At 34.5% G+C, this 12,313-nt stretch overlaps 1 protein-coding gene across 2 annotated transcripts; it reads left to right on the forward strand.

Annotated features, from left to right (window-relative positions):
- Nucleotides 1-624: 624 nt before the first annotated feature.
- On the forward strand, nucleotides 625-9,268 carry LOC108216244 (protein BCCIP homolog). Of its 2 annotated transcripts, none has more exons than XM_017388951.2 (10): nucleotides 625-818; nucleotides 2,753-2,969; nucleotides 3,134-3,207; nucleotides 3,312-3,536; nucleotides 7,085-7,294; nucleotides 7,911-7,976; nucleotides 8,079-8,168; nucleotides 8,247-8,303; nucleotides 8,705-8,802; nucleotides 8,910-9,268. In XM_017388951.2, exons 2-9 carry the CDS (start codon nucleotides 2,822-2,824, stop codon nucleotides 8,798-8,800), a joined length of 966 nt encoding a protein of 321 aa, XP_017244440.1. In that variant the 5' UTR covers nucleotides 625-818; nucleotides 2,753-2,821; the 3' UTR covers nucleotides 8,801-8,802; nucleotides 8,910-9,268. The 2 variants fall into 2 exon arrangements, with proteins under 2 accessions (XP_017244440.1, XP_063948730.1); XM_064092660.1 differs by having other exon boundaries at nucleotides 681-818; nucleotides 2,789-2,969; nucleotides 8,910-9,048.
- The last annotated feature ends 3,045 nt before the right edge of the window (nucleotides 9,269-12,313 follow it).

The following is a 12,313-nucleotide window of genomic DNA, read 5'->3' on the forward strand; positions in this document are numbered from 1 at the left end:
AAACTATTAAATTTTTAACGAGTACTATAGCAGAAAAGATAGAAATCGCATAATTTATAATAACGTAAAAATTATGAAAAGTAAAATATATATTATTTATTTAAACAATATATATATTAAATTTATTAAATACTTGCACATATCACTGAAAAATTCAAAATCATTTACTTCAACTAATTCTATCTTTTTAACTTTATCTTATTTATATTACTATTTTTTTTATTATTATATATATTTTTTAAATTTAAACAATTACTCCCTCCGTCCCCCTCAATAGTTTACATTGAGATTGGACACGGAGGTCAAGAAATATGTATAAAGTAGTGGAAAAGAGAAAGAAAAGTGGGTGAAGTGGTGGGACCCATTGATTTTTAATATATAAAAAAGAGATAGTGGAGTAAAAATAGTGTGAAAAGGAAGAAAAAGTGGGAAAGTGGCGGGATCCATTAACTATGTTAGGAAATTTTTGTAATGTAAAGAAATGAGAGGGACATCCAAAAGAGGAAACTGTAAAGAATCTAGAGGGACAGTAGGAGTAATATTTATTTTCATAAATACAAATCAAAATTTAACTATTATAATCTAAATATATATATAAAACTATAAAAAAAATTGAGTCACTTCATAATATGGAGGCCTAAACAACCGCTTGAGTTTACTTCACTTTTGACCCGGCCCGCTGTTTACGTCCTTTTTATTAAGCAGCCTTGTAGCTCATATAGTAGAGTTGTTGCCGGAGAGATGTTCTAGGAGCAGGAGCAGCGAAAGCAAAACAAAACAAAGGTTTAACAAAGTAATCAAACACTAATTACATCTTCGTAAGTGCTTCACTTCTGTTTTTTTACATATCCTCTATGTAACGACAATTTGTTTAACAAGTTATTCAAGATTTTTTTGTGATTCATGTTTAACTTATATGATATAATCCATTCAGCATTATCTAATTCTCAATTTCCCCATGTCTTCTTTTGTTTTTATAATAATATTTAAGCACTGTGTTTAGTTTTGTTTTATTTAAGCACACTGCACACCAAGTGTTTGATTCGACTCCTCTGCAAATGCACTAGTCATGAGCGGACGTCTATTTTAAATGTGTCTTTGAATTGGGATGAAATATCTCTGTAGTTGGAGGTGAGGTGAATTACGAGAACCGCTTTTGAGGATAACCAATTGATTGAGTATGGGGAGGCGTTAATTAGGTTTTATGCTTGAGACTTTAGGGAGAGAATAAGTTGAAATTTACTTTTACTATGATCCTAATTAAGAATGATTGCATAGAGAGTCTCGAGGAGCATACTGGGAACAATTGGTTCTAGGATATCTCAGCAAACTTTCTAAAAAGAGTTGATAATGTTTTATGTGAGGTAGACAGTGTTTTATTAGTATAAGAAGTAGAGGATGCTCTGGGAGCACAAACATAATGTGGGAGTGTCAGCATTTAGCAATGCTTCAGTCATGTAACTGATGAGCATAATATATCGTACGGGCGTTATGACGAACACGTGACTAACCTAAACACAAGAACATGTCCACATTGTTACGGACCAGTAGAGAAATAGAGATAATTTTGTCCTTAACATTTTTAACATTTATCTTTAGGGGTCCTGAAAAAAATGTTTGTGTTAGGCCTGGTATTCCTCAGGAGCGGTCCTGATAATATTTTGCTTACGATACGCTCAAGGTTTTCTGTGTGCTGGATGTTACTCCATGCCAATCCTCACAACCAACTTTCTTAACATATTGTTCTCTCATCCCCAGACCACATGATTCTCCCACTTTCTTTATAAACAAGTATATAATGTACAGTTTTCTTAATTTTACATCGACGGCGTTGATAAACTAACTATAACGTCCCATGGAGAGTTATTACCGTTAATTTGCTTCTAGATATTAAAGTTAAAAGGGATTTTTTTGCCGGCAACCTTCGTCTTTAACTAATTTTTAATTATTTTTTTAATCTTCTGGAGCAAATATAAAGCCAAAGCCAAATGAGAGCGAAAAATAGAGAGGAGAATGAAGGAATGACTGGTTTAGGTTTTTATTCAGAACTTGGTGCTGATTTACGGTTTTGATTTATTTTCACTTTTTTCAAAATTATACAATATTACACTTGTATTATATACCTTTGCTCTGATGCTTATGCTTCTTATTGTGCATCTTATGAATTTTATGTGACATATTTAAATAATTTGTTGGGGATTTTAGATAGAAGCCATGCCTTTATGTTTTGCCTCTCTGTTTGCTCCTTGTTCCATATCATATCTTCATCTTTGACTTTTTTACCTACTCTCATACGCAACTAAAGTTATTTAATATATTTTTAAATTCTCGCTTACCGAGAAACATTATTAGACACTGTACAGCAGAAAGTGGGATGGAAGGAAAGTATGCAAGTTAATATAGGAGGTAAAGAGAAATGAATTTATGTGGCGAACTATAAGGTTAAAATTCTGAGTAGCAGTAGACAACTCGGTGCACTTCACTAAAAAAACCTCTGAAGCTTATAGCATTCCGAATAAAACAATCAAACTGACAAATGGGACTTGCAAAGGAGGGAACTTCTTCTTTTCAAGCCATAGTTTAAAATTTTAAACCTGCTTTTTCCAGTGAGACTTATAACTGTTAGCCTGTAACTGAGTTATTCTACTGTACATATGTTAATCTTGGTCTGTTCACTAGCCTTGAGTAGTCTGTTTATTACAAAATCTTTATTTGTTCTTATTATTAAGTTCTTCCTCTTTGTTGTATTTAGTGCGAGCCATCAAGGGATTAACGTTCTGCTTAATAGTTCTTGGATTGCAAGATTCATCATAAATTAAGTATGCCCCGAAAGATAACAAGAAGACTAAGATCCCATCCCATCACTTTCTCCCGCTTTGCTCGTACACTGGCCCTTGCCTCTGTTTGCAAGGTCAATCGCAATATTCGTAACTCCAAAAATAGTGGACAGGCTTCTCTCATCTCTTCAGGTAACTATATTGCAGTAATTCTTTTAACGAGTGTTTACCTTGTGAAGTTTGTCTATAGTCATTTATTCCATCCTTTAATTACTTGTTACTGTCATACTCGTTCGTATCACAATCTTTTGATTTTATCAATGCTACTTGTAGTGATTCTGTCGACATGTTTTCAGGTAAAAGTGGTGTAAATCTAGCCATGAAAAATCATAAATCACAACCTGAATCTTCTGATGATGAAGAGTTCGAAGTAAGCTACTTATGAGACTACAATAAGTTTTTGGTATTTATGTTTTTGAATTACTGTTTTGGACATGTTTAATACTTCTATATCATCTTATCTTTTTTTTGAAGGGAAGTGTCCAAGCAGATTTTGCCTTCTTTGATCCGAAGCCGGATGACTTCCATGGTGTTAAGGTCCTCCTGCAGAACTACCTTGATGATAAACAATGGGATTCTAGTGGCTTTACAGACTTGATACTGGCGCAAACCACTGTAGGGACTGTTGTTAAAATCGAGGATGATGAAGATAATGGAGTATATGCAGTGGCCACCGTCTTGAACTTGGAAAGATATAAGGTAAGTACTGTATATACATGTGTGTGTGTGTGTGTATGGAGAGAGATATGTGTATGTGTGCTGTATCAGACTCCTTGGTCTATTTTAGGACTTCTCATTGTTTTTGCAAAAAAGTTGCTGTCGCCATGATGCTACGTCAGGAACTAGTTGATTTCCTGAGCTGTTTAATGCTATTTTTGGTGTTTTCTGTGTATATCAGCTGAGATCATAAGCAGAATAGAGCAAGAGAGGTAGATTGAGAGAGTTTAAGAGAGAATTTATATAGAAAGAGAGAGATTATGCAGAGAGTTAGAGAGAGAAAGAATAACAGAATTTAGAGAAAGAAATAAGTAACATTCCTTTTCATATATTTGCATCCTCTCAAAGTACAGGACTTAACAACTATTTATAGACCATGAACTCTGTAACTAACTCTACAATAGTAAATGACTATATTACCCTAGACTACTACTAAGCTGATTCCTAACATTTCTCCCCCCTTGAAAATTAGCCATTTCCTCATGGTTGATCTTGCATTTTTCAACTTCTTTCCACCTAAATCAATTAGATGTCTGCCAAGTGCCAAATCCACTTTTTCTTTCAAGTAAAGCTCTTTTCCCTTGAGAAGATACATGTAACAGGTGTTGAAGTCCTAGAATACAAGTAGAACACCAAGTAGAACATCTTGGAGACAAACTTAAATCTCCTCCTGGATCAAATATGTATATTATAACACTTTCCTCCGAAGCTTGATGGTATTCAGGACTCATGGACTTCTTCATTTCAAGTTTATGTTCGTCCAGTACCATGTACTCATGCTTGTAGGGTAGTGCAATCATCCTAGTTTCCACATAATCAACATGTTGCTGATTAATCTCACTGACAATTTGATCAAATCCATCACTCACTTTCAGAATATTTTGGCCTTGCCTAGGAGGATTCCTAACCTCAAAAATAAACACCTTGCTCTTCAACTGAGAAGGTTCCTTCAGTAGTTGACTATTGCCAAGAATTTCAAATCAAGATCCTGCACATGCCTAAGCTGACCCTTAACCGGGAGTTGAATAGCAGCTTCTTCTAGCTTCACCTCACTCCAGATCACATCTTTGAACTCGTTATAATCACCTTTTAGTTCTTATTTTGCACCTGACCACCACCAGGATCAAAGATAAGCACGTTTTCCTTACCAAAATTGCAAGATTTCATACCTAAACCATTAGGAATGTTAGCTGTTTGAAATTCTCTGTCAATTCTTTTGCTAAGTAAAGCCCCAACAATCTCTCTCATGTTGGTAAAGTTCATAGAAGATACTACTTCGACAACACCGTGTCTTTTCTCGACTTTGTAACTATCTACATTCTTAGTCATATCATCCTGTCCAGAGAACCATAACTTCATGTCACTATCTTCTTCGCTTCCCCCCTTCATGATAGAGATATTAAATTCATCTCCAATTTCATTTCTTGCTGTCTTTCATTTGGTATCTTTTTCGAACAACTTGGTCTCCAGTGAGCAATCAAATATTTACACCAAAAAGTTTATCCTGCTTTTCTGATAAGTTTCCAACATTGCCAACCTCATCTGGTACCTTTCTAGGCATATATGCAACGTCAGAAGGAAAATTTGATGGAGAGGGTTCCATATAGTCAGAAATACATTCCCACACCTTGGCACCAGCAGAATTGCTGTCATAATTCTGCCTGGGCTTAAAGGAATCCTCCAGGTCCAAAGCTACACAAATGATTTCCTCTTATTGCCAATCTTCTTTATCTTCACATGGAATTATATCATAAACAACTTCCTCTTCTTCAATTATACTCACTTCACTGTCCATGTCTCTTTATTCTTCCTCATTGAATAAGGCTCCCAGATGCTCCACCTTTTTTGCACTTAGACTTCTTCTCTGGAAATCTTTACAGATTTCATAAGAATCCTGAGGCTTATCTTGAAGAGATCTACCTATCTTTAACTTTAACTCTGCTGCATAATCTTGGTACCATTGTTTGACTTCTCCTTCAAGAGGCATCTTTGCAATTGCACCTTCCTTCAAATCCCTAATGTCAAAGAGTGCACAGTATTGCTTAAATTGCTCAGAGTTCTGTAGCGAATCATCCACATTAACTACTTCAGATTTATGAGGATTTAACTGGAGGTTCTGTAAGGGCTCACATGTAGACCTTTCTGATGGCATGGGATTGCCATGTTCTTTCTTAGTTTTCCACCCACAAGTAGTCATGAGACCTTCCTCTCGTTTCTTGGGCTTCATGTCCTTTAATACAGCCATTTTCTGATTAGCCCAAGTCAATTAACTCTTCCAACTTCACAAGTTTCTTACTAGACTTCTCTCTTTACCAGAGAAATTGTTGTTGAACTTCTTGTAAGAGATCATTAAAAGTTCCATCTCCTCATCTCTTACTAGCTCCATTTTCTCTTGCCACAACTAACTGAACTCAAAAGAACTTCAGCACACCACTGTTTTTCAACACTATAGAATCAACAATCCAAAATCACAATTCTTCACCTAAATTCCACGACTCCACAATAGAGTTTCCTCAATAACGACAATACAACCACAAGGTGTTCACACAGTCAATTTATCACACAATGTGCACAATACTTTTGATGTATATCAGCTCTTGTACTAATCAATTCAAAGAAGTACTTCCATCCTTCAGTATATACAAACTTCCTTCACATCTGTAGTAACTCATCCTCACAGATAATTGTCGAACAGTTTGTATGTACCACTCTTCAATTACTTCAGCAACACTCCATTACTTCAACACACAAAAATTTCAGTTTCACAGTTCTCACCAGCAATTCTCCCAAGCAATTGACCAAACACTAATAGGCACTGAGAAAACAACACACTTCCTACTCCTTATCACAATTGCTCCAACTATCATTCAACTCAAAACTCAAATTCTCTGATGTAAGCTTACGACAATAACAAAATCACACAGTTCTTACTTCAATTTACTGAGTCAACTACACAGCCACTGAGTCACACCTCAATTAACAGAGAACACTCTACAACAACTTCGTTTGTGATTCTCTGATAATAAAAAACTGTAACTGCTAATTACTAGAAACGAACTAAAATCAACTAAACTTCACTTCAAATTCACAGAAACAACCACACAATCACAGATCTGATGAGAACAGCTAAGAAAACAGAGTACCTGGACTGTTTTGATCATAACTTCCAAACTACAACTGCGATTACTGTGATTCCACAACCGCACACCTCATTTATACCAGCACAACGCAATTGAAGCAGTGGCTGATCGTTTATAGGAGCTCTGATACCAATGACTCTATTACCCTTACTACTACTATAGACTACTACTAAGCTGATTCCTAACATGCTATAATTTTGTTCACTTAATGCATGGTACTTGCGCATAGTTATGCAAATGTGGGAGTAATGTATTATACAATTCATACTTAATTTGCTACTTTTACTATCAAGTTTGGGGCCTGTGGTTACTGTTTAGATATATACTAGTACCTGGACAGCTTAGTAAATAAAACTATATCATACAAGCCTGCATCTTTTCTATGACCAGGATCAGAAGTGCATAATGGACATCAAGCAATTCCTGCTTGAAGTGTGTCAAGAGAAAAGTATACAACAGAGCATGGAAACTATGTTAGGAGAGCAAGCACAGGATGTTGGACTATTGATTTCTCAGCGAGTAGTAAATCTACCACCTCAGCTTTTGCCACCACTTTATGATGCTCTGTTTGATGAAGTTTCTTGGGCAATAGAAGATGAGGTACATGCCAATACTTTTACAATGGATTTAGTGGCAAACCTCTCTTGCATCCTCTGTCAATTGTCATGTCCTTTTTTCCCCCCACAACTGTTAAAATTTTACCCATTTAGGTTCTGTGTGTTTTCTGGAAAACAGCTTGAATTTGGAGAACATTTTCAGATAATAAACTCCTGTAGAATAGTATTCTGCAATTGATTTATCTGACTATAGAGGACTGTCTTGAAAGAAGTATGAAAAATGGTGAGAAATCGATCAATTTGGAATATGTTTCTCTCTTTCTGAAAGAGGGAGTCATGTTTTAGATTTTATAATATTTTCCAAAGGAATTTACCTATTAAAAATATATTGTTCTCCTTGAACCAAACTAATACAGGACAGTCCTAATATTATTTTCACAAAATTTATAAGTGCCATAAAATCAAAATTTGAAAATATCTTCCTTGGACCTAACAAAAACCGGAAAACCAGGAAATGGACGGAGCCTTAGTATCATTATTTTTCACATGGATCTGTAAGGGCTTTGAAAGATTACCTTGATCTCTTTTAGTATTTATTCTTTTCTTTGCAACGGATTTTATTTTGAAATTGTAACATTTTGCTCCTTTTCTTTCTGAAGCCAACAAAGGAACTGAGAAATTCATTTTGTTTCAAGTATTACTTAATTGTTGGCAAGATATATGAGGTAATTGATATACTTTTCCCCTGTGGTTGTACTTTTTCTATTGATCTCCCATTGATCCACAAATGCGTGAAATTCTTGTTGGTATTTTATTGTTACTTGCAGCTTAAGAAAATTAACAACAAACATAATAGGACAAGTAGCAGTGAAGAAGCTATCATATATACTAAGCCCGAAGAAGAAATTTTACATGAGGTATATAAGTTTTTTTTGAATTCGTGAGAGCACATTGTAACGTTACCTCATCTAAATAACTCTCCACCTTTGTTGCAGCTCTGCTCATGGTCGTTCAAATTTCCTTTACATTCCCAAGGGCATACAGCTCACGAGGTAAATTTTGGCACTGATTAGGAAAGGAACCAAACTAATACAACCTTCACCATCTGAAGAAGAAAGTAGTAATCTTCTCTTGATTTTTAGTTACAGGAGGGGGTACAAAGATCTATACAAAATTTCATAATAATTCTAAATTAACATGTGCATCTCATGTATTATGCAATGCTTACTGTTTATTCTTAATGAAATTATGTATAAGTCAAGAATTAGGTCTTTTCATGATGGAGGGACAGTTATTGCAATAACTATTGTTGAGTTGAAATGTTTTTTAGTAGATAGGTAAATCAACTTTTGTGCAATATTTGTAACTCATGTGATGCTTTGTTGTACGGGAACAGCCATCAGTTTGGAATCAAATTTCAATGTTTGCTCAGTATATCTACCTATTGTTACAGTTGAAAAACTACAAGATAGTGGGTTTAGCCATGGCTGTTGAAGCAACCAAAGTCGCCACATTCAGAGAACAGTTGCGGAGTTTGATTGAAGAGTGAAGGTATCAAATTGTTCCCTTTTTTTCAATTTTTGTTGTGTTCCAGATATTCTAAAACATGAATCTACGAGAATTTAATTCGGAATCCCCTTCATTATTTTGTTTTACAGTGTAAGGTGCAGTAATTCTGAGTTTGGGTTGATGCCGTACTGGAAGTTCTTGCAAGAATTATTGCTAGAGAATGCTTTGCTGGGAATCATATTAATGACCCATATGCAGGTTTTCATAGGGTGATGCCCCCCCAAATTTTGAATTAAATATCGATCTATAATTTTGAAGGGGAGGCTGTGTGTCATGTTTAATTTAAAACACTTTTTAGCTGTGTAGATTTTTTTTTTTTTTATAAAAATTATATCCATTTGATTATGCATGATGCTGGCAGGCAGCTTATCCTTGGGCCCAGTTGAGGTCCTTGAGGATATCTATCATAGTTTTAGACCAATTATTTATAGCATGTACTCCCTCTGTCCCTCTCATTTGTTTACAGTTACTATTTTGGGATGTCCCTCTCATTTCTTTACATTACCATAAATAGTAAGTTTTTCTCATCATTACATCCACCATCTTCCCCCACTATCTCATATTTAACAATAAAAACTACTATTAGAGCAACTTCAACGGGTTCTCTAAACAAGCTCCTAAGTCCAAATTTTAGGAGCAAATCAAAATCTAGTGCTCCAATGGGCTTCTAGATACTCTTTAAAAATTTAGGAGGTTACTCTCTCTCCTTTCTTTTAAAGAGCATCTAGTAGCTCTTAACTCAATATAATATTATTTTCTTTCCAATCTTCTCTCTCTTTTAGTTAACTTTTTCCTCCCATTTATATAAAATAAATATAAAATATGAATTAGGAGCTAACTATAAAGAGTAGCATTGGAGTTCTCACGTTTTCCGATGTATTAACTTCCTAGGAGCCACATTTTATATTATTTTTTAAGGAATGATTTAGGAGCACCATTGGAGATGCTCTTACACCCACTATTTTCCTCCACTATCTCACATCTATTATTAAATATTGATAGGTCCCACCACTTTACCCACTTTTCATCTAACTTTACTCATTTTTCATACATTGTCTTGGTCTCCGTGTCCCCCTCCAATGTAAACAATTGAGGGGGACGGAGGGAGTAACACATGTCCAGTAATATATATTATAGCATGTGTTTGGAAATGCATGTGTGATGAGTATATGTTTAGGGTCCTGGCCCCAAGCTATATAGTACTTGTACTTTGATGAAGAATGTCAAAAATAATGTGAAGGGGATAAATAAAAAAATTATATTAATGTTAATTTGGCAAAATTGACATGTTTTAAAAAGTGTCATTAAGTGTTTCAGCAAAGAATATCCCTACTCTCATTATTATGTACATGCCAAACCACGTTGTGTAGAATGTATGCCAAGGTCCAAAGAAAATTACTACTAATTGTTATTATTTGTTTGCGGTGCTTCCTAATTTTTATTGACAACAATAAATCTATAACAAATTAGGGTGCCATCATAATATACGATTCAGAACAGTTTTACCAGGGATTGATAACAGGGAGTAACGAAGGAATTTGTTAGATCAAAAATGAAATCAGAGACTCGGATGATTTAGATCTAAAGAAATGAACTCAAAAAGCCAAACAATAGTAATGATTAAGAAAGACAAAAATAAACAAAACAAACTAGAAAGATTGGGGCTTTGTACTTGGATAACTTGCGATGTATTTAAGGGTAATATTTCTCATTTTGTTATGTAATTAGTTTATTTAGGTGACCTTTGGCTTGTGGATGACTTTGTCCTTTAACTTACTCCCATTAATAGGAGACTCTTGACCCTCCACTATACTTGTAACCTATATCTCATGGCCTATATAAAGGCATTTTGTATTGCTTGAAATTATATGAAAATCCTCACCATTCTCTTAGTCATTTTGTTCTTCTATTTGCTCTCTTTATAGTATATATTATATAATACGTTATCAGCACGATAGTGTAAATAGGTATTGGAAATCCAAGAAGTGGAAGGATTCTACGAAAATCTTGTTATTTCGCTTTGCCCATCAAGTAAGTACACTTCTTGTAGTTTACTTTAGGCCTGTACGCGGTTCGGATTGGTTCGGTTGGAGGGTAATAACCGAACCAAACCGCAACTTGCGGTTTTCTAAAATCTCAAACCGCGACCAAACCGTTGGTTAAAAAAAACCAACCAAATCCACCCATGTAATTGCGGTTGGTTGCGGTTTGAATTGCGGTTCAACCGCTAAAATAGTTAGACAAAGAAATTCTATCATACACTCTGATATAAGTTTCCATTTGGAGCATCGAAATAAATTACAGTCATGGACACATTGACTAATTTATATTGGGGCTTGCTCAACGAGTCCAAATTTCAGTAATTTAGTAACTTTTATTTATTTATGTGAATATCTATATGTAAATATATAAACATATATAATAAAAATATTTAAATTTATATAATGTGCGGTTGGTGGTTGCGGTTGGTTTACTGCGGTTTTAAAAAAATGAATCCGCAACCAAACCGCAAATTAATGGTTATTAAAAAATCCATCCGCGACCGCTCACATTGTGCGGTTATCCATAATACACGGATCGGTTGCGGGTGGTTGTTGCGGTTGATGCGGTTGAGCGGATTGAATGTACAGCCCTAGTTTACTTTGTTTTGCTTGCAATAGTATTGATTTTTATGTGCTTATTATGTGTTTGAGTCTTATAAATTTCGTATTTGGTTCATTATTCATCGGAATACATTGATCTTATATTCGTTGCAAAGGTCTTTTGATCCTCTACAATTTTTCTTCTTCGCATATTTCTATAATATGCTCGTAAGTATGTCAAAATCTGCATTTTGTGTAATCTGATTGTATGATTCAAGTTGATATGCTGTCACCTCTAAAATTCATAGTAAATTGAATACTTTTCCAAATATCATGAGCAATACCATTCTGGAAACCTCTTTTCGATATCTACTTTTTGTCTTTACACTCCATTTCGATCTTCTGTGATTTCGATGTCTTAAATATCAAAATACTATCATAATCAGAAGTTGATTTTGCATCTGCAGTCCACAAATATTCGTTTTCTGAATTCGTTACTTGTTCGTTTTTAACGAGCCTTACCATTCTGAAAAGATCTCGGAATATTCTATATTTTTCGTGTTTTATACTTTTCCAGATAAAATCGTCTTCATAGAGTAAATTGACATTCTTTGAAACTGATCAGATTTGATTTTATCATAGAATTATGACTTATCATAGAGTAAATTGCTATTCTTTGATTTATGATATTGGATTAATATGTTTTGAGGTTATTCTTGATATTATTCTTAATTTGGGAGATTTAAGATATTTGAGCATGTGATTTTTGAGTATGTGTTTTTGGTATTTAACACAAATAGGATGTTTGGTTAGTATAGACCTATTTGTGATATACATAATAAATTTATTAAAATCTTACCTTGATGTTTACTCTCTAGATAATTTGTTTTAGTATTTGAAATATCAAATCT

This window comes from Daucus carota, chromosome 4 (genome assembly GCF_001625215.2).
Source record: "Daucus carota subsp. sativus chromosome 4, DH1 v3.0, whole genome shotgun sequence".
NCBI classification, from domain to species: domain Eukaryota; kingdom Viridiplantae; phylum Streptophyta; class Magnoliopsida; order Apiales; family Apiaceae; genus Daucus; species Daucus carota.

What these genes read in the sequence shown, in the direction of transcription:
- LOC108216244 (XM_017388951.2), top strand. Translation starts at nt 2,822, where the DNA reads ATGCCCCGAAAGATAACAAGAAGACTAAGATCCCATCCCATCACTTTC. An exon ending in CTTGGGCAATAGAAGATGAG is followed by an intron (nt 7,295 to 7,910) that starts GTACATGCCAAT and finishes TTCTTTCTGAAG; the next exon opens with CCAACAAAGGAACTGAGAAA. An exon ending in AAGAAGAAATTTTACATGAG is followed by an intron (nt 8,169 to 8,246) that starts GTATATAAGTTT and finishes CCTTTGTTGCAG; the next exon opens with CTCTGCTCATGGTCGTTCAA.